General features: G+C 41.3%; 1 protein-coding gene across 1 annotated transcript in view; it reads left to right on the top strand.

The window, feature by feature from the left end:
• The window catches only part of NEK4 (NIMA related kinase 4), a 50,795-nt gene that overhangs the window by 10,319 nt on the left and 18,089 nt on the right, over positions 1 to 22,387 (top strand). The window contains exons 4-14 of the mRNA XM_065407509.1: positions 412 to 519; positions 1,559 to 1,713; positions 4,944 to 5,085; positions 6,755 to 7,174; positions 8,475 to 8,528; positions 10,011 to 10,154; positions 11,159 to 11,299; positions 11,709 to 11,775; positions 12,444 to 12,550; positions 17,694 to 17,782; positions 18,500 to 18,705. Of these exons, the coding sequence (XP_065263581.1) occupies positions 412 to 519; positions 1,559 to 1,713; positions 4,944 to 5,085; positions 6,755 to 7,174; positions 8,475 to 8,528; positions 10,011 to 10,154; positions 11,159 to 11,299; positions 11,709 to 11,775; positions 12,444 to 12,550; positions 17,694 to 17,782; positions 18,500 to 18,705 (1,633 nt within the window). The remainder of the gene's footprint in view (positions 1 to 411; positions 520 to 1,558; positions 1,714 to 4,943; positions 5,086 to 6,754; positions 7,175 to 8,474; positions 8,529 to 10,010; positions 10,155 to 11,158; positions 11,300 to 11,708; positions 11,776 to 12,443; positions 12,551 to 17,693; positions 17,783 to 18,499; positions 18,706 to 22,387) is intronic.

Genomic DNA, 22,387 nt, shown 5'->3' with positions numbered 1-22,387 from the left:
GTTACTGTATATGGGAAGTCTGAAGAAAGAATTAGTTTCAGAACTCTTTGGAGCTAAAGGAACTCAAAGAAATGTTAGAGACAAGCCAGTATTTGAAATCAGGATTTTTTTTTTTTAATGATCTGTAACTCAGTAACAGACCAACTTTCTTCACGCTTTGCAGAAAAATTCTCCTTACCCTTCAGAGTCAATGTGGCCATACTCAGTATAAACCAGTTTTGTTACCTGAGGCCACAACCAAAAGTTTATAGTGGAATTTGGTTGTGATCTTAACTATAGTGGCTGCCAACTCAGCATAACAGTCTGTTCCTAATGGGCTGTTCAGGAGCATATTATCTACTTTTTTAAAAGTAAATTTTCAGTATTGCATCTGAAGCGCTTATGCTGATTTTTCTGGTTTTCTTTTCACAGTCTGATGTTTGGGCTCTGGGCTGTTGTGTTTATGAAATGGCCACGCTGAAACATGCCTTCAACGCTAAAGACATGAACTCTTTAGTTTATCGAATTATTGAAGGAAAGGTAAAAACTGATCTAAAGTTGTTTTGGTTCAGTGAAAACATTTTGGAAATATGCTACAGTATGAAGACCCTTCTGATGTGGATACTCAATCATGCAAAATCTGTATATTCAGACCTGTAGTCCAATCTTGTGTTTGGAACTTGAGATAACTGTTTTCAATCAAAAGTAAGAATTTCAACTCTGATTTGTGGGGTTAGTATAATTTTTTCCCCACGTATGATGGGAACACTGCATCATCCTGTCCATTCTAATGTTTGGTGTGAGATGTGGGTACCTACTGATGTAATGGCAGATCCAGAAAGTAGTTTCTTTTTAAGGTATCACTAGAATTTTCTTATATTCACCTTGTGCAGCTAGTAGATTGGAGGAAATAAGTCACTTCAGCACTTTCGAGTATAAAGTTTCCACTTTTAACATTATGCAAAGAATCATCTCAGGGTATTTTCTTGTTTGACATATACAGCTGGATTACTTTAGCTCAATGTTAGTTCCTTATTTGGTTTGGCATGTTATAAAAACACATTTAAATCCTGATCTTCAGCTGTAACAAAAATATTTTAAATAAACTGAGGGTTCTCTGTGACTAAATTTTCATTTGCAAATCTTAGAAAGTACAACTGACCAGCTTTGAATACCTTGCTTTAAAATTTCTAAATCCAGCTTACCAGGGAATTAATTTTCTTATATGCAATCTTTTGTGTATATTGGCAGTATTTTGTGGTTAGCTGATCATTAAGAAAAAAATTGTATAGAGTTCTTTCATTAAACTTTACACAAACCTCTGTTCAGTAAGATACTTAAGCACTTGGCCTATTGATGTCAGTGGGACTACTGCACTTAAAGTTAGGGATGTGTTTAAGTACCTAGCTGAATCAGAGCCCTAATGCTCAAATAATGCAGCAATTCCTGTAGGCAAATGTGTAAATGGTTTTTGTTTGCTGTACATTGATGTCATCATCAAAACAATCAGCTTCCTATTATGAACATTAGCAATCCATTCATTCTCATAATACGATGTATCCTTTCAATACAATTACAGCTGCCACCAATGCCAAAGGATTACAGTCCACAACTGGCAGAACTAATAAGAACTATGCTTAGCAAAAAGCCTGAAGAAAGACCCAATGTGAAAAGCATACTAAGGCAACCGTATATCAAGCGCCAAATCTCTCTGTTTTTGGCAGCCACAAAGGCGTAAGATACATTTATTTTATTAATAGTTCTATATAAAATTATTGGTTTGGGTAACAGATTGTTGAGCATAATGTTGTAATCACTGTTTTACAATTTGTGCCAGATTTCGGAGCTGGATGTTGAAGTTGGTTTTGCTGTGTGTAACTGCAGGGTATGGGGCAGAAAGGATCTTTTGAGATTGTTGAGGGAAGGAATTATTTGAGAACTATAACCGGAGACAACTAAGAGAGAAGATGGAAATTAGTTACATTAGGCCTATGTAGAAGGAAAGTGGATTTAAGTTTGGGATTGCATATTGCCTTCAGAAAGTAAATCCTCCTATTGTTCATTCACTTTGGTGAGTGTTTGAAACCAGCCAGACAGAAAAGTCTTACCTGAATAAATGTTAGAAGTTGTATTTGGCTGCCCTAATTAGGAGCACTTAGTACTGAACTGCAGTGAATCAATATTTCTTCTTATAGAAAAACTAAACACCTTATTCTTAATGTATCCATTATTTGGGGGAAAAAATGCCATGTTGTTTGGTTCATGTCCACTGTTGATTTTAGTATATTATAACTTGTGAAAGATGGGAGAGTAGATTACTCATTAGAGTACGTGATTGGGACACCCCAGGTTTTCTTCATAGCTCTGGAACTGATGATCCTTAGGCAAGTTGGTTAACCTGTCTGACTGTCTGTATTCTCCATCTGTAAAATGGTCATGGTAATATTGACCTACTTAACAGAAAAGTTGTAAGGATTAATTAATATTTTAAAACAATTCGATCCTCAAAAGGTAAGTGCTATAAAGGGCAAAGTATTGTGGGCATAGAGAATTTTAAAGCGATGTGGCACATAGATTGTTCCCTGATTAACAATCTTATTTGAAAATCAGAGGTGGTTCTTTTATTATTGACAACCGGAGATTCCCATTGTAATCCTCAATTTGATAAAGTTAAAAAGCTAAGGTAGCTTGGCTGGAGCAATGGAGAAGACCTGGTTTTGGGAGTAATCTGGAGACTCTCAGCACTAATAAGGTTGAAGTCTCTTGCAGCTGTGATACACTTGGACCGTGAAAAGGAAGCATGAGCACTACCTTTCCACCAATGCACAGAGTAGAATTAGGGTATATCTACACGGCAATTCAACACCTGCAGCTGGCCCATGTCAGCTGACTCGAGCTCATTGGGCTGCGCGGGACTGTAGAATTTTGGTGTAGACTTTGGGCTCAGGCTGGAGCCTGGATTCTGGGACCCTCCCCCTCACAGGGTCCCAGATCTTGGGCTCAAGCCTGAGCCCAAACATGCACAATGCAATTTGACAGCCCTGTAGCCCATGCCCCACGAGCCCGAGTCAGCTGAGATGGGCCAGCTGTGGGTTTTTAACTGCAGTATAGACATACCCATAGGGTCTGTTCTGAAGGGTCTGTTTACTTCTCCTTCTGGCTGGAGGAAGAGCATCATGATCGCTTAAGAAGAGGGGGAAGTAGCTTTCAGATTGGGACATGTGAGAGCCTGTGGAGGCTGGTCTTCATTCAGTGCCAGACAATGAGAGAGAGAAAAAAGCTTGGATTATGGGAGAGAGGATGTTGAATAATGAGAGACGCACTCTCCCCAGTCGCTGCGTTTATCCCAGTTCATGCATCTCATATTTAAATAAAACAAAAACAGGACTGCTTCTCTCCTTCTGACCATTCTAGCATACACAGACCAGAGTGAGCTCACAAGTTGAGAGGAGATAATGGCAAAAATTAGAAACCATTCTGTGACATTTGAGAAAATTACAAATCATCTGGTTAATAAACTCTGTGCAAATTCCAAGTTCTATAGTAAATCTGTGATCAATTCTTGCACTGAATAGAAAAGGTGAGATAAAGACGGACAATAAATCTGAAATATGGATAGGAAATATGTCGTCACTTGCGTTTCCTTATCAGTCTGTGTTAAGACCACTTCATCATATCAAAAATCACCAAAAGACAAGTTCCTTTTGCTATTTGCTTGTTTTTAACTAGATGTTGGACAAAAAAGTTGAATATAAAATTTGTCATCAGATTTGGTTAACCACTTCATTGCTCCCAGTTTTTGAGACATAATGGCAATAAACTTAATTGCCAAATATTTATTTCCCCACATGGATGAGCCTTATTGTCTTCTAGTTTGTACACTGTGCAGTCACTTACACCTATGCAAAGTGGATATAAATTACTAGCAAATCAGTGTAAAGTACCACTAACATTCTAACTTTGCACAGCTGAAAATGACTATACAGCAGTGGTCACCAACCAGTAGATCGCGATCAACTGGTCGATCCTGGAGCCTCTGACAGTCTATTGTGATATCTGGCTGCTAAAAGTTTGGCAGCGCAGTGGGGCTAAGGCAGGCTCCCTGCCTGCCCCGGCCCCATGCCGCTCTCGGAACGGCTGGGGGGAAAGGGGGGTGTCTCCGTGTGCAAGCATCTCCCCTGCAGCTCCCATTGTCTAGGAATGGGGAACTGCGGACAATAGGAGCTGCGGGGGCCGTGCTTGCAGGCAGGAACAGCATGCGGGGACCCCTGCCTTCCCCACCCAAGGGCTGCAGGGGTGTGCTGGCCACTTCCAGGAGCGGTGTGGGGCAGGCAGGGAGCCTGCCTTAGCCCCTCTGCGCTGCCAACGGGGAGCTGACCGAGGTAAGTGCCGTCCTGCGGGAGCCCACACCCCGAGCCCCCTCCTGCACCCTGAATCCCCTGCCCCCGCCTTGAGCCCCCTCCTAGAGCCTGCACGCCAAGCCCCCTCCTGCTCCCCAACCCCCTACCCCAGGCTCAGCCTGGAGTCCCCTTCCATGCTCCGAACCCAGCCCAGAGCCTGCACCACCTCCCGAACCACAACTCCCTGCCCCAGCCTGGTGAAAGTGAGTGAGGGTGGGGGAGAGCGAGCGACGGAGAGAGGTGGGATGGAGTGAGCGAGGCGGGGCCTCGGGGCAGCGCCGGAATAAATCCTGGGTTGCACTTAAAATCAAAAAGTGATCTTCTGCATAAAAAGGTTGGAGATCACTGTTATACAAGATACAAAGCAGAGAAAATCAAGCCCAGTGTTTAGCACTTCAGATAGAAACTCTGTAATCAGTGGAAATTTAAAATATTTTCTATAAATGTGAAAGGGTTCTGTAGCTGGATGGCATCTATTTAATAAGGTAGTCTAAACCACAACATCTTAAAGTCTTTGTCCTTAGAGCCTTTGTCCTTTTGTTGTTGTTGCCATTTTCTTTAAAGAAAAACAGCCAAAAATCATAAGAAAATATCTGATTCTACACCCAGAAGTGCTGCTTCTGTGATCTCAGTGAAGACTGGATCTAATAATGGAAACATCACACCCAAAAAACATCCCTCTGAGCAAGCCAGGAGATATAGAGCCGTAAGTTACTTTTTTCCAAAGGATACATCTGTTTTTGTTTTTGTTTTAATATTTGTGTAAATGTTCAGTGACATGATATAAAAATATATTTTGAAATGCTTTGTGTTTTCCTAATATATTTGTATTCAATAAAACTCTGTAAACTACATATAAAGGGGGAGAGGAGTTGTATTCATCTACAGTTGGAGCTGAGAAAATAGCCACAGATCAGTAAAACTAATTGCACTGGTCTTTACTGAAAGATACTCATGAAACATTATACTTAATCCTTATTCTGTGAAGCTGTCATGTGGATTTTTTTTAACCTTACAGTTGCATTAACTTTTGCATGTGGCACAATCATGTGAATGCTGTGACACTGTGTACCCAGCAGAGTATCGAAAGTCACTGGACTAACAGAAATGCTAGCAAATGTTTAATGACAGGCAAATGTTGACAGTGAAAATGTTTGCTGCAGCTTGTGACTGGAAAATCAATTATATGTTTGAGGAAAATTGCTTGTTACCCGAGGTGAATACTTTACAGGAGTGGTTCCCAAACTTTAACAACCTGTGAACCTCTATCACTAAAATGTCAAGTCTCGTGAACCCCCTCCTAAAAATGAATATTTCCAGGGATTTTCTCCTTTACCTGAGTATAAATTATAAAAGTAGTGATCTTGGAAATATAAAATTTGTTTTTACGACATGCTTATTACACACTATTTATCATTACAGTATTTTTATTACATTATGAGAACAGCAACACTCTTCCAAGATCTCACTTTCGTAGCTTATATCACTTTGAATAAGCCTGTTATAAGACAAGGCTCCTATGTTTCATCAAGGAGTATCAGATGTGAAACAGCTTGAAGGTATTTAAGAAGCCAACTCAAAAAGTTCCTCCTACACAAGCATTCAGGTCTTGAGCAGTCCAGGCAAACAACGCACATTACAACAAAGCTTAAACTTGTCCTTCATAATAATTTAAAAAACAATACTTGCTGCCTATTTAATTTTTAAAACAGCAAAAAATATCCACCTCCCTTTCCATTTCTTATACGGAGTCTTGAAGTTTAAATGTCCTCAGTGTGATAGATATGCTTGCTTTGATCTGCTTAGCTCTTGGAAGTCCAGGGGCTCTGGGCTGCTGGCCCCGTGCTGCCCGGGGTCCCTAGGGACAGCTCTATCTGCCATTAGGGAATTTTCCCCCAAGAACCCCCTGTAACATTTCACAAACCCCCAGGGGTTCACGAACCCCAGTTTGGGAACCACTGCTTTACAGTGATCCAAATAGATCGAGTCACAAAGATGAATCACTTGCCCGCTGTTCATTTTCTGCACTGTTTGCCAGTTGGTGTTAGTTTTAATTTTGAAGCCTTAAACATGTGGTTTAATACATTTTGGAGAGCTACTAGGAGAACCCGGTTTATCACTTGTGATCATAGGGGCAAAGTGGGTGCTTTACTTATGGAATAGGCTGTGTTGACATCTGAAGTGCCAAGCTTCTCATCAGACTTAAAAGCTTATGAGAGTCTTTGTTATACCCCTTATTGATGCTTCCAAATAGTACTTGATTATGATTTTGTTTCACTATCACTTTATGTACTGTCTGGTATGCAGGTGACTTCTTGGAGCATTTAAAATATTCCTCAGAGGGTAATTCCACTTCTGCTATTTTTTAATTACAGAATGAAGAAAAACATTTAATCAAAGATCAAACTTTTGAAATTTATCCCTCAGAGAAACCAGCAGCTGAGCCTGAAAAAAATGCAAACAAGAATGAGAAGAACAGCACAGGAGTTTCCATAGCAACAATTAGCAAAGTGGATATTGATATTTTACTGTCTGAAAGGAGGAACTCTAAAAGTGATCACTTACTACAGGATAACAAAGCAAGGTGCTTAAGCATTCCTAGTGAAGTAGAATCTAAAATAACATCTAATGGCCCACAGACTAAGGAAGACAGACTACAGCAAAACTCAAAGCCAGGTTCTAGAACTGAAATTGTGGATTCTAAGCACTTTGCTGTTGATGTCGCAGATGAAGGAGATGACACTTTGAAACTCCTGCAGCCTGTCTCAAAGGACCGAAAGCAAAATGATGACCAGGTAATTATTTAACTCTTAAATGTGCTTGGTAGAAGCACTAGTGGATGGTTTATAGAAAGAACAAAGCTGAACAAATGTTACCTTTCAAAGTGGGGCACTTCTGATCAGGCTCTTGGGGTGCCGAAGCAGTTAGAACTGGGGATCAGGACCCCTCAGGGGGTTGCGAGATTATTACATGGGGGGTCGTGAGCTGTCACCCTCCACCCCAAACGCCGCTTTGCCTCCAGCATTTATAATGGTGTTAAATATATTAAAAAGTGTTTTTAATTTATAAGGGGGGTCACACTCAGAGACTTGCTATGTGAAAAGGGTCACCAGTAAAAAAAGTTTGAGAGCCACTGAATTAGAAGCCCTAGTATCCCTGCAGCACTGCTTCTGTATAAGACAAAGGCTGGGGCTCAAACCTTAATTGTCTTTATTGTTCTTGCCTGGGATCAAAAATTGTCTGCTTCCAGTTGTAAAAGGACGAGGCAAGAAAATGTTCGGAGCTCCTACATCCCTGTTCCAAACGGACTATGCTTCTCTATCTCTTTCTGCTATGTTTAGCCCTAATTTGGGATGGGGATTGGAGGAGGAAGGGAGAGTATAATGGAAATGGAGTTAGAGAAGGTGCAGGATGGTGGAATGAAAATGTAGGGAAAGAAACTGAAGGGAAGGAGGAAGAGAGAGATGAAGAGATTTTAAAGGAAGACAGAAGGAGGGGAAAGGAAAATTTGTTTAATGGAGATGTGATTACTAAAGAGAAGAGTGAAGGAGTAAACAGGAAATGAGACTAACAGAAAAGAGAAGCCTTGCAACGGGGGAAAATGTTAAAGTATCCTGGCCCTCCCTCCTTTCCGGCTTCCAGAGTGCCTCATTTGGGTGATTGGTGGACGCAGAAACATTGACCATTGCCCTTTCCCCTGCACTCTTCAGCATCTGCAGCCAAAATGATTCTCTTACATGAATGTGCTGGGGAAGCGGGTAAAGGGCTTCTTTGCCCTTGTCTCTCTCTAGTGCACATGCACAGGGCCAGCAATATTTTGGCTCTTAATGAAAGTATATTAAAGTAAAATACAGTTGATTTCCCTATTGTGTCTTATGCCTTGGATTTAAACAGTAGGTCTGTCCTGAATGTGCAGCTGTCATTTCCATTCAATCCTATATAAGGATGTTGTTTTATTCACTTAGTGATTCACCAAGTTCTGTTCTAGAATGAGACTTTTAAAGCCTGTCTTTCTTGCATTGCTAATATATACACTTTACTAAGCTTGCTCTTATTTTAGTTTGTTCATGAAAATATAGTAACTTCTTATTTCAGAGCTTGGAATCCACTGAGAAGCTTCTAGCATCGTTTGTTCCTGTCCTAATTCAAGTAAGTGTTCTAGCATTATAATTCTGCTTAGTTTGTTGGCTTTAAAATAGTTGTATTTCTTTAAAGGGAAATCTCAAATGATGTTGTCTGGTGACTATCTTTTCCCCTAGAATATTTGATTTTTGGAGAAATCAATTTTTTTTTATTATTATTGCATTACAAATTGGTTTTCTGAAGTTGCTATTAGAATGGCGGAACATATCTGAAATTTTGCTAACACGTATTTGTTGTAAAATACTAAAACTGGATATTGCAGTATTACGATAGAGACATAAGTGTACAGAATTTGTGAAATTTGTTTATGGTTTCCTGTTCAACTAACATGCTAACTGTGATGGGGAGCATAATTTTGAATGTTCTAACTTCAGTTTATTTAAAACGTTCACCTTGTTGCAATGTTAATGTAGTGTTTTTGGTTGGTTTTTTTGGGGTGGTTTATTTTATTTATTGATTGATTTTTTTTCCTGTCTGTAATTTAAAAGAAGAGATTGCAGTCATTTTTGCAGACTGACAACCAAATAGATGTTTATGTGGTTGTGATTAAGATAAAATCCATAGCATTACAAAGGGTTAAGTGGCCTTTGTCAATACAGTAACTCCTCACTTAACGTTGTAGTTATGTTCCTGAAAAATGCGACTTTAAGCGAAACGATGTTAAGCGAATCCAATTTCCCCATAAAAATAAATGTAAATGAGGGGGTTAGGTTCCAGGGAAATTTTTTTCACCAGACAAGACTATACACTTACACTTTAAAACTGGTACACAGTGATGATGATTGTGAAGCTTGGTTGAAGTGGAGGAGTCAGAGGGTGGGATATTTCCCTTACTGCTAAATGATGATCTAGCAATTGGCTGAGCCCTCAAGGGTTAACTCTCTCACTCTACAAGGCAGGAGGAAGGGAGGGAGATATGCAGGTTTCCCCTTTAAGTACACTGCCTTGTTAATTAGATCAGCAAGCTCCCTCCTTCCTGAGCCCTAGTGTGTCCCCCTTGCTCTATGGAAGATGGGGTAAGCGAGGTGCAGGGGGGAGGGGGACACTCTGACATTAGCCCCCCTTGTTCTTTCCCTCCCCCCCCCCCCGGCACAGCAAGCAGTAGTCTTGGGGAGCAGCTCCAAGGCAGAGGGCAGGAGCAGCACATGGCAGTGGGGGAGGGACAGCTGCAATTGCTAGCCTGCTGGGCAGCTGCTAAACAGGGAATTTAGGGGAGCTGATGGGGGGGCTGCCGGTCCACCCTGGTTCCAAGCCCCCACCAGCTAGCTGCAATGGACTGCTCTTCCTGCAAGCAGTAGTAAAGCAGGCAGCTGCCAAACGACGTTAGAAGGGAGCATTACATAACTTTAAACGAGCATGTTCCCTAATTGATCAGCAAGGTAACCGGGACGACTTTAAGTGAGGAGTTACTGTATGTGCAAGAACAAGTCTATGTTGGAATCAGGAGAAAACATGCCTAAAGATTAAAAAAATATTTTTACTTTTTAGGATGAAGCCTCTCATGGAAATCCAGAAGATGTTCAGGAAAAATTCACTTTTCACTTACAGCCTCATAGCTCTTTCTATGAACCTTCTCTCTCACGGCAGCGATGGCAGAAGAAAAGGGAGCTAGATGAAGACTGTTCAGAGAAGGTGCAGATAAAAATTTATATGACAATTTGATCTTTTAAAATGGCAGTGTACTACTACCTTAGTTTTCTTCCCATCCTACAAAAAGATTGTAACAGTTTGTAGATCCTTTCCATTAGTTGAACCATCTCCAAGCTGTGTATAATCTCATTTCATACACATTCATAGAATTGCATTTATAACAAAATGGGTAACTCTGTGGGCCTTGGAAATATACTTTTGTGGGTGCCTTTTGTCCAAGGATCTCAAAGCACTTAGTAAACCTCTCAACACTCAGCGGTACAAAATTATAATCCTTCTAGGGGACATGAGCAAATTGAAGCCCAGAAAGATTACATGACATTATTATTATTACAGTAGTACCCAGAGACCCCCAGCAAGACTGGATCCTTATTGTGGTTGGCACTGTACGGAACATATACACTTCTACCCCAATATAATGTGAATTTGGATTAACGCAGTAAAGCAGCGCTCTTGGGCGGGGGGGGGGTGGGGGGGGTGGCTGTGCACTTCAGCGGATCAAAGCAAGTTCGATATAATGCGGTTTCACCTATAACGCAGTTAAGATTTTTTTTGGCTCCCGAGGACAGCGTTATATCAGGGTAGAGGTGTAGTTAGAGACAATTCCTATCCCCTGAGAGAGCTGACAGTGTAAATAGACAGACCAAGGATTGGGGGAAAAGGATGAGACATACAAGCATAGTGAACAATGTGGTGAGCTTCAAATGTCATTTTAGTTCCATGATTTTTTGTTGTTTTTGCATAGGGTTTTGTTGTGAGGGTGTTAGCTAAATGTAGACAGGGAATATAAGGAAGTTAGGGAAAAGTGGTTGTGTGGGTGGGTGGTGGGGGGGCACAATAAGGCAATGGTAGAATTGTGAATAGGACCCAAAAGTCCTGACTCCCAGTCCTGGGTTGCTAGCTTGGTGTTTGCAGTTCTAGATTTCAAAGCATTTTAATTTGTTGAAAGAGGAAATGAGACTAATCACTTTCTAATTCTCTCTAAGCTCAGAGCAGTTGCTCCGCGGCCCTTACCTTCTTTTCCTGATGTGAATGTGAAGACAACTTATAGCCCTGCAGATCAGCATGGCACCGAAGTCACAGAGTTTGTAAACAGCTCTAAAAATAGTGAGAGAGCAATTTCAAAGGTTTGTTCTGAACATTTTACATGCATATTTATTTTTGTCATTTTCTTACTATTTCTTCTGAGTAGTTTGCTCCAAAAGCATGGGGGGTGGGGAAAAGAAATGTACAGAAGTTATCCTCTGTGATTAAATTTCTGTCTTGCATCTGATTGATCAGGTAGGAGGAAAGAAAGCCAGCTCCTCTTTCCCTTAATTGAAATAAGGAGGCTGGAGGCTCCTGTCCTACAGGAATTAGGTTTGTTGATCAAGATCACCATGGAAAAATTAATACAATGCATGCTGAACTGTCTGAAAACTTTAGTTAGTAGCCATCTTTTCCAGGTGCATTTAGACAAAAGTTTTAATTTCAAATATGACAAAATGAAAAACCACCATGACTGCCACTATTAATATTGGTTTGATTTATTTAAAGGATCGACCGTTGTCTGCAAGAGAGAGGAGGAGGCTAAAACAATCACAAGAAAAGATGTTTCCTTCTGGTAACTTTGCATGCTAATTCTTCAACTGATGCAGTGGGATGGCTTCTCTTTGGAAACACTAATTTGCAATCTGGTCTTTAGTATTAACTTCCTCAAAAAAGATGCATTTGAAATGTAGCTTTGATGTTAATAGTTATTTAACACAACTTTTATTTTTCTAATGCTCATTCAGTGGTTGTAATGGTGGCAATGTGACGTTTCCACAAGAAATGCACTTTTCAACTAGAAGCCTGTGTTTTTTGTTGGCTAGTTTATGTCTGACCCTGATAGTATGCTTGGAGGACATACTAAAATGCTTTACTGTCACCAGTGCCCAGTTTGGAAAACAAGATTAAAAGGATCAGAATTAGTCGACAAAAATGAGTTTGGTCTTGTTCATGTCACTATCACAAAGCTACTGTACAACTGGTATTAGGGGCAGTCTGCTTGAGAGGCCCAGGACTGAAATAGCAGGTGGTGGTGAATGTCATCATTTAAGTGCATTGGCAAAGCTTTGTGGAGAGACCCAGGTCAGGAATGGAATAGCAAGGGATGGTGAAAGCCAGAATTAAGAGTCCTTGGTAGAGCAGTATGGGGAATTAACAGAGCATACACCTACATTCTGATAGACTTTAGTTTCTCCCTTGTACATACTCAAAATAAACGTTGTAAAAATGTCATCCTTCTAGTGCCTGCGGCAAGACGAGCATCACATAGTGCGGTAGTTGAAGCAAAATCACTTGTGGAAAATCTTATTAAAGTTACTCAGACCTCGTCAGATCCCAGTATTTCTCAGGTAAACTGGGGTCATCTGCTTTTGAAATATTTAAATGCAGACCAAATTTGAGTAGAAAAATAAACAAAAAGCTTGTATTTACAAAATATAACATGCTGTAGTACACGTAGAGGAACCTCCTGGCCAATAAAAATGCATGGCTATTCTGAAGCTGTTACTGCAAAAGACATTGGGTACAATAAATACCAAGAACTCAGCTTTTATATTTGGTAAGATCAGTTTCTAATTCAGGTCAATTCACTCAGCAGAGGCAAAGAATTGAATGAGTCAGTTAGTATAGTTATGGCTTATTGAATGGATAGCCATAACTGGGGAGAAGCTCGCCCTGGCACTTCCTCTACTATGCTTTGACTGTGGATAAATAATTTCACTTGCTGTGAGTTGCAAAATACCCTGAGGTTTGTTCATTCATGTAGTCTGATTGGCTTATCTGCTAAATTTACTTAAAACAAATATTATGGAACCGATGCTGTGAAAAGAAAAAAATACACAATTGAAGAGAATTAGTAAAAAAAAAAAAAATTTAAATGAAAAAACTGCCATTTGAGTGGGCACACTGAAAATCAAATATCAATAAAACAATCCCCCAACAATCATTTTCAAGCCAGTTGGTTACTTGGAATACTTAATACTGTTTGTTTACTGGGGTTTGAAGATTATTTCTCAATTTGTAGTCCTATTGGCTAATGCATAAAGTTATGTGCTGACAAAAGTAGTAATTGTTAAATCAAATTCTCAAACTTTTTACAATGGAAGTGATTAATTTTCATTAACATCTTCATTGCATAATTCATATATAGCTTTAGTAAGATCACAAATGTATTTTACTACACAAAGTAGAAGTTTCTTTAAAGGCACGCTTCTAAATATGGACTTGAAAGAGGTCCAACAAAGATACTTAAGTGCCAGATTTTCATAGTGTGACTTCTGTTTGTTCATGTAACTCTCCTCACCCCAACCATTTGCAGGTACAGTCTTTTTGCATGCTATTGTGTGTGCAAATAAGATCTACGTGCAAAAACCCCATCTGCGCACACAAATCAAGGACAGATGGGTTTAGTGCATATAAATTATATTTACATATGCTAGTGATGTGCAGTTTTTTGCATGCTGTCCTCAGGATTGAACACACAAAATTTAAGAGGGCCAAATGGAGAGTGGTTTGAAGCACCATGGAAAATTTTGGGGGACATTGGAGAATAAATAGAAAAATAGATTTCAAAGTATTAATATATTTATAGTTTATTTTTATAAAGACTGATACGTTGTAGTCTAAGAACAATGGTTCTTTAAAATACTGTAGTCATTAGTAAGTCATTAACTGAGAATTGACCAACATAATGTAGAAAAATCTCATTCCATGGGCAAGTTAGTGATGGAGAAGTAAGGGAGGTGTCATCTGATTAGTAAAAATCTACAAAGTCATAATTTCAGTGGTGTCGCCCTTTGCAGTATGGCAGAGGGACTCTCTGTTCTCTGCCCCGGCTTCCTGGTCCAGGTTCTCTGGTGGGTGAAATGTTGATAGTACTGTATCATTGGAAGTGGGTTGAGTTGGATATCATTTAAAAGCCCTTTTTCCCACAAACACAATGGTAACAAGCATGACAAACCTAGAATAATTAAGTAGATAAATATTTGAGAAAATATTTTAAAATCAACTTTTTTTTTTTATTATACTTTAACACACAGATGCATTGAAGACATTGACCTTTGTTGATCGTAGGGAAGTTATCCTTGACATGTAGGACTGAAAACATTTATTCACTGAAGTCATCATCAGTGTCATCTCTGTCTAGGGCACCAATTCTAGACCTGCTGTCAGGCTGACCATCTTCTGTGCCACATTGGCACATCTCTGTACAAGGCAGGCTGCTGGCCAAACATTTGCAGGGTGGTGAGCATCTGGTTTTTGCACACAAGCATTTGATTAGCTGAAGGATGGATTCAGGATCGCATGGTATTTCACAGAACTGCTGTGATCAGTCCATCTTCCAAGACTCATCCATGCCCAATAGGGGAATTTAGTTTTGGGTGTGCTTGAACATCTTGGAACCACTCCATTGCTTGATAATTTGCCCTCTTGGTAGGAGGTATAAATGCACACCATGTCAATGGCAGTTTTTCTCTGTTTCTTGGAAAACAGCCACCAATGTAGCTCTGAAAGTGTCATAATGTTGGTCTTCAAATGGTAAACTCGCCGTATGAATGTGTCCAGTGCATTTATGACCTCATCAGTGACTGTATCAGCCGTTCCAAGCACCTTCAGAGTGAGGAGAGAGTCTTCAGAGGCTGAACCAAATACAATAGTGTCATATCCTGAAAGGACATGGAAATCTTGCTGTGCAGTGGCTTTTAATGGTCCAAGTGATAGGAACACGTCTCTGAGGGATATACAACAATTCTGTTCCCCAGCAGAATCTTGAGGAAGTCTTCGGTAATGTCTCTCAGAGCTCTGGAACATCTGTCTAATGCCAAAATGCAGAGTTTAGTAGCACCTCTCCCCGTGGCATTGATGATATGCAAGATAATTTTAGTGTTAGCTTCCTTATGGTAACTAAGAAGAAACTCCACTGAACAGTGTGAGGCAGCAGCTTCATTATACCATGCAATGATGAAATTCTCTCAGTAGTTCTTCGCATGAGTGCTTTTCCTGCAGGGTATGTGGTTAATTCATACTTCATGTGAGTATGAGACAGTAGCTTCTTCATTATGACATTGGAGATGTTCATGGAGTCAATGATTTTTGTATCGCAGGGGTTCTCAAACTTCATTGCACCGCGATCCCCTTCTGACAACAAAAATTACGACAGGACCCCAGCAGGGGGAGGATCGAAGCCTGAGCCTGCCCAAGCCCTGCCACCTGATGGGGCGGGTGGGCAAAGCCAAAGCCTCACCTTCCCCGGTCGGGGTGGCCAAAGCCCAAGGGCTTCAGCCCCAGGCAGGGGGCCTGTAACCTGAGCCCTGCTGCCCAGGACTGAAGCCCTCGAGCTTGGGCTTTGGCCCTGGGCCCCAGCAAGTCTAAGCCAGCCCTGGCAACCCCATTAAAATGGGGTCGCAACCCAGTTTGAGAACCACTGTGGTATCGGATAGGTGCAGTGCCATGGAGCCACTTCTTTCTGGTAGTATTTTTAATTGATTCCTGTGTATATGTCAAACACAAGGTGGATTTCATCATAGGTCTAATATTTACTCTGTAGCCTCATAATGAAGTGTTCAGCCAAATCTTGGCAAGTGTTAAGTTTCTGGTTTTTCAAGAGCTTGTACCTCAGCCATACCATCTATGATTGTTATACTCAAAGGGGTCTGCTGGCATAAGGTATTGGTTGTCATATTGTCAGTAGGTCCTGTTTTAGGAAGACTATGCAAGATGTGCATTAGTTTGCTTATCACCTGATACACGTGCATTGTTCCATCACATTTGAACATCGATTGTACTTTCTTAGAGTACTTTCCCAAACACTCATGTAAATCAACAATATGCTGAGATCTGGACATAACCAGGAGATGAGTGAACAATGACCCTGCGGTTAGCTCTAGAATAGTCTCTGCCGTCTTCACTCTGACTCTCTTTGCATTTGAGCACAGCTTTAGTCTGTTCTTGATTTGAGCCCATAGATTAATGGAGCCTTGGATAATTCTTTGGGTTTTGAAGGCTTCATACAAGTCATGACCCAAAGTATCCATTTGACTGACATCTTTAGCTATCTCATCACTGAAGGCTGATTTTTGTCATGATATTAATGAGCTCTGGAGTGTCATATGCAAATAGGTTGCCAGTAAGCTCATCCTGTAGCTTTAAAATTGTCCCTGCTTGGCATATAACAGCACCTAATGAGTTTAGATGGAGCTTGGTTATTTCTGGGGAAGTCCATCCCAGCCATGCGTAACTGTTCTGGAGTTGTTAGGAAAATCCAGGAAAGAGCATTTAGATGCTGTGTTATGACCACGAACTACCTGCTCTCTTCCCCACCCCCACCCCCACCAATGACTTTCATTGCTCTGTTTTCGTGTCCTAGGCCTTCATCTGAACCAAGTGCACAGAAGGGAACTGGCAACACCACCAAGAGTTGTTTAACCGCATCCTCCCTGGTGGTATTCTCCAAAGATTCAGCTGCTAGTTGATCAAAACCAAAGTAAAAACAAGGATTTTGTAATAATTACTTTGGGATTGTAATTAACGGTATGCATACTATTCACGGGTGGATTCCAGTAATTTCTAGCTGAACGCTGACATCTTAAGCAATGCCTCATTACAACTATTTTGGCATAATCAACAAAGCTGATAATCAATACCAGTGAACCGCTTTTTTTGCCAATGATAGCAAATCAACTTGAAGCGCTCCTTTCATTTATAGTAATCTAACGTTTAAAAAAATTAATAGGGGATATCATGTTCTGAGCATTAACTGGTAACACAGTACAGTCAGTCAAGGGCCACAGTTTAACTTTATGAGGGCTGCATGTTTGATATGCCTGTCTTAAAGTATAATTTTAAAAATGTTGATTTTAAATATTTTCTCTAATATGTATCTGCATAATTGTTCTAGGTTTGTCATGTTTGGTACCATTGTATTCATGGGAGAAAGGGATTTTGAATAATATCCAACTTAGTACAATGTTGTTGGAAATTGGTCATCAACATTTCCACCAACTGGAGGACCTGGGGCTGGGAGACAGTGGGGTGGGAGGTGAATTCCCCCCCCCCCCACCATGCCACAGAGGGTGATACCACTGAAATTATGATTCTGTAGATTTTTAAAAATCAAATGATACCTGCTTTACCTTTCTATCATGAATTTGCCAGTAGAATTACACATGGTCGCAGACTTAAACGTGGCACAAATTGTCCGACTCTGTAACACACTTGGCAAAGCATTCAGTGTAGGTTGAAACAGCACAGGTCAGGTTTAATGCTAGTTAAATGAGCATATGATGATGGTGTATGTGCTTTAACTATCTTCTTTTGACTCTTGGACTTAATACTTAAAAGCCCCTTGTATTTACTTATAAAGTTAAATTGTAAAAATGTGCTTGTTGAAGCTTATTTTGTCACATACTTCAAAGAATCCATGCTTATAGTACAAACTATTGATTGAATAAAATGCCTAATTCTACAAAATAATTTTTTTGTCATCTATAACAGAAAAAAAAATTAATCCATTGTCTGTCTGATGATGAGCTAAGCTCTTCCACAAGCTCCACAGATAAGTCAGATGGAGATTCCAAGGAAGGGTAAGTGTTTTCTTACTTGCATGCAGACATTCAGTAGTCACTGACACTGCAAATAAGTACCTTATTGTGCTTTAACTTGGTGTGGAAAACTGTGTGCAGAAATGTGTTTCCAACGATGATGCATAGTGGTGTTATGATGAGGTGCACAGTAAATGAATCAGATACCTTTTGTTTGTTGCTCTTTTGTGACACACAGTTCTTTATCTACTGTGTTTAACTTCTTTGTGTGTGGCTGCTGTGCCTCCAAGTGCTGGCATGAATGCTTTCCAGGAAATTGATCTTCCAGCATCAAGGAGAGGAACTAATGTGTCAGGAAGCACTGAGAACTATTACTTGGAAAGTTGCTAACATGGTTTTCCTGACATTGTGGGCTCAGCTGAAGTATTTATCTAGGATCTTGTCTACATTTGGCATCTTTCTTAAAATCGTCCTCCATTGTACTTCCAGTGGTGGTAATGCTAGTGTAGATTGGATGTTGGTGGCTGGCTGGGTTCTTAAACTTTGTTATTAAGACTTGCTTTGTGCAGAAGTTATATGAAATGATGCTAAAAGCTCTTATGCCTTGTTGCATTGCTACCACCACCAATGGATCTGCATAGCAACAAGAATTTAACACAGAGTACATAACAGGGCCTGCTTAGATCACAAGATTATGGAAAGTCTTCATTGACTGCAAAATGGAGATTGGGATTGAATTAGATTTTTTTCCTTTTCTAGAAAAAGCAATACAAATGAAATGAATGATTTGGTACAGCTAATGACTCAGACACTGAAAATGGATTCTAAAGAGAACTGTGAACACCCTTCAATCCTAACCCCTGCATCAGAGTTCAAGCTTCATAGGAAATACAGAGACACTCTGATCCTACATGGAAAAGTATCTAATGAACCAGAGAAATTCAAATTTGAAGAATTTCCTTCAGGTCTGTAGCTCTGTTAATGCTTTAAAATAGTGGTTCTTAAACTGTGGTCTATGGACCACCAGTGGTTTGCAGAGCACTTGCTGGTGGTCCACAGGAAGCTGGCTAGTCACATGGGGCTGTTCTCCTTTCCTCTGTTAATCACATGAAAGCGGCTAAAATTAATTACATTTTTAATATCACTTTTCCACTTAAGTAATTGCTGTAGTTGCCACAGGGATGATGTTTGTTTGATAGTTGGAGGGGAGGTGCTCCATCTAATTGTGAATGGAAGAGAAGGTGGTCCATGAGGTAATCTATCAATATGTGACCGACACTATGAAGGTCTTAAATAACCATTTAAGATCTAAAATCATAAAAAATTGTAGATATCAATGTCTTAAAATACAACTTTAAAACTTCCAAATAATTTAGTTGCTGTAAAGCTTTGCAGATCACCTTTAAGGCTTAATCTTTAAATGGGACTCAACTCAGCATCTAAAAACCTGGGGCTTTGTGCAGATGCAGGAGTCACTTGCAGAGATCCCATCACAGAATGGGGTCCTTATTTTGCAGCTACAAGTAGTTCTCTAATTTTGCAACAATGCAGGTAAATCAACTTTTGAAATTCAGCCTTCACAAGAGTGGTCATATTCTGAAATGCTGCTCTAAAAATGGCATCTTAAGGTTTGTTTTTGACTTTCAGAGTAACTGTGCACTGGAATAAAAGATCTGTGACATGGCCGTGGTTGGCCCAGGTCAGCTGACCCAGGCTCGTGTTGCAGGGTTAAAAATTGCAGTGTAGATGTTCTGGCTTGCACTGGAGCCCAGGTTCTGGGTTCATCCTCTTTCCTCCCCACCCCTTGCAGGGTCCCAGAGCTCGAGCTCAGTTTGCAAGTCAAAAGCTGGATGGAAAAAAATCAGCTTGGAATCTGAAAGTCTCAAACTGTTCTTCCTGGCTCATGTGTTGTAAGTAACAAGGATTCTAGCTGATTCTCTTCTGGTGATTGAGAAAGCAGAATTGAATCAAGATAACTCTCCCATAGTTATGGCGGTTCTGCAAAGATAACAGGAGTAAAATGTACTGAAAGCTTTTGTCTCTGTGGTCAGCGGACGTGACTCTGTGAATGTACAGGGAGCAAATTTTGGTCAGTAAGGAAGTGCCTTTTTACATAGTCAATTTTTCTCACATAGCTGCACTTCAAAATTTATAATAGTGTGGTGATCTGCTCAGGTATTTTACAGCTGCTGGTACTGGAAATCTATAACCAATTGGAAGGTGCTGGTGGAAGTGCAGTGGCTTAAATTTTCTTAAATTGCAATCTCTTCTGGTTAGATCAAGTCCTTTACTTTCACATGTTAATGCAGAAAGGGGATTTAGGGTGCTAATAGGATATGATATCTTTCAGCCTTGAATCATTGGCTTAAATCCAGCCTATGTCAGTAGTGACAGCCATATTAATTTTGGATGATTTCAGTGTCCAAAGTCAAGTTTTGGCACTTTCTGTTTTGTTCCTGGTGCCGACCTTCCATTATCATAAAACTACATTCATAAGTGGGATCCTTTGTTTGCAGTTTAAGCAGAGAAATGAAGGATTGAAAGGTCGAGGCACACTGGTGGAAGACTATACTGCAGCCCGTGCTATTCTGTCCTGTGTATAAATACAATACTTACTGAACTTTTACATTCGTTTTTGTTTTTCAAATGTAAAGTGATTGAAGTGTTGTTGTTTTTACCTCTCTATCAGGGTTCTGTATATTGTATGGCTGTGAAATTTGTTGTAGAATCCACCTTTTGCCACACAATTATTTTCAGAACATCAGCTTAATTTAAAAAAAATGTTTCTACCATAATGACTACAAAGAACCTTCCCGACATGATCAGAGTATACACTAATACAGTGATGTCTTTCTGAGTCTGAAACTCTGACCCTCCAAGACCTGATTTTGCAAACTGAATCTGTATGAACCTTGTGTTGCCGGCACAGTGGCCCGAGGACAGCAACAGCGGGGTTCGTTGCCCGGCGTGCTTCGCGTCAATAAACATACCGGGGTGGAGAAACAATCAAAGTTTATTTGAGATCTCAAAGTGGTGCAAGGAGACAGGCAAGTCTCAAATCAAGCACACCAGCAAAAAACAGTTTCTCTCTTCTTATACTTTTTACAACTAAGCCCCCCCTCTCTCCCCCTCTACCACCCCCTCTCTACTCCCCCTCCCCTCTCTACCGAAGGCATGTTTATACAGTTAAGCCGTTAAATCATTCTAGGGCTATAAATCTAGCTTGTTAGTAACATTCCTCTAAACAGGTATTTGGTTCTGTTTACTTTTAGTTTATTACCCCTTCTCCAGCTAGAAACATGCAAACCTCATCATTATTGCTTGGTACCTGGTATGAGCAAGGTCGTAATTGGTAACTGGCTATTTACACATTCCAATTTCTGTCCTTGGCTTTTGAGGTCGATTAGAGTTAAACATGGAAGGACAGTGTTTAAACATGGAAGAACTCTGGCTTAGGCAGGCCTAGTAACCCCAACAGTTCCCTCCTTTGAGAATACTCAACAAGCTTTTGGCTGAGTTTTCTCATATTCTGTAGACAAGATACGATTGAGTGCCATAGAGCTGGGGTTCTCAATGAGAGGGTATGCTGGGATTCTTCTTCGAGTGCTTGTTCACGTCCATTCCACATTAGGTGTACGCGCGCCGCGTGCACGAACGTCGGAAACTTTTTCCCTCAGCGGCTCCCGTCGGGCCCGCAGGGTCTCCCTTCCCGCCAGAGCGGCGCCCCGCCCCAGCGTATATATACCCCTGCTGGCCCGACCCTCCCTCAGTTCCTTCTTACCGCCCGTGGCGACGTTGGAACAACTCTTCTCTCGCTTGAGAGTGTCCCTTAGCATAGCCATTAGCAATAGTTATCAGTTCATTGTTTAGTAAGTGTTAGAGTTAAGTAGTTATTTAGTTGTCACAAAGACCAAACAAACTCTTGGTGATAGGGGTTTGGTCAACCCCGGCACCGGCCCTGGGCGGCGGGGCATGCCGCACGCCCAAGGCTTCAAGGCTTGTGCCGCGTGCCGCAGGCCCATGCCAGTGAGCGACCCACACGAGTCGTGTCTCCGTTGCCTGGGGGAAGCACACCAGAAGGAGCGCTGTAAAATTTGTAAGGCTTTCAAGCCCAGAACTCAAAAAGAGAGAGACTTTCGCCTAAAACAGCTCCTCATGGAGATGGTGTTACAGCCCTCCGCTTCCACGGCACCGTCGGCTTCGGTGCGGAGTGCCCCGGCATCGGTCCGCGACCCGACACAGGCGGTGCAGACTAAGCCTACGGTGCCGCCTCGGCGAGATCACGCCCGGCACCGGTCTGCTTCGCCGGCCAAGCCCAAGAGCCAGCCCAAGGCCCGGGGTCGCTCCCCGCACAAGAAGGTGGCACCAACGAAGACCGCTAGTGCGTCCAAAGCCGTGCCGGCCCCGGCACAGGTCCCGGTACCAGTGGCTCCGGCGCCGAAAGGCCCGTCGAGCCGCGGGACAAGCGCGTCGAGTGAGGAGGAGGGGCTGGAGGAACTGTTGGAACAGCCCTCCACCCCGGACACATTTGAGGCGGCGAAGGACCTCATTGAATTGTCCTCCGTCAGCACACTCCGCGCCAAAGACATTCCGCCGAGACTGCCTTCCAAGGGCAAGCCGGCGATGATGCGCCCATCGCGGTCGCCA

Source organism: Emys orbicularis, chromosome 7 (assembly GCF_028017835.1).
Source record: "Emys orbicularis isolate rEmyOrb1 chromosome 7, rEmyOrb1.hap1, whole genome shotgun sequence".
In the NCBI taxonomy this organism is placed as follows: domain Eukaryota; kingdom Metazoa; phylum Chordata; order Testudines; family Emydidae; genus Emys; species Emys orbicularis.
Note: the sequence above shows the minus strand (reverse complement) of the source record. Positions and strands in the feature narration are given on the sequence as shown.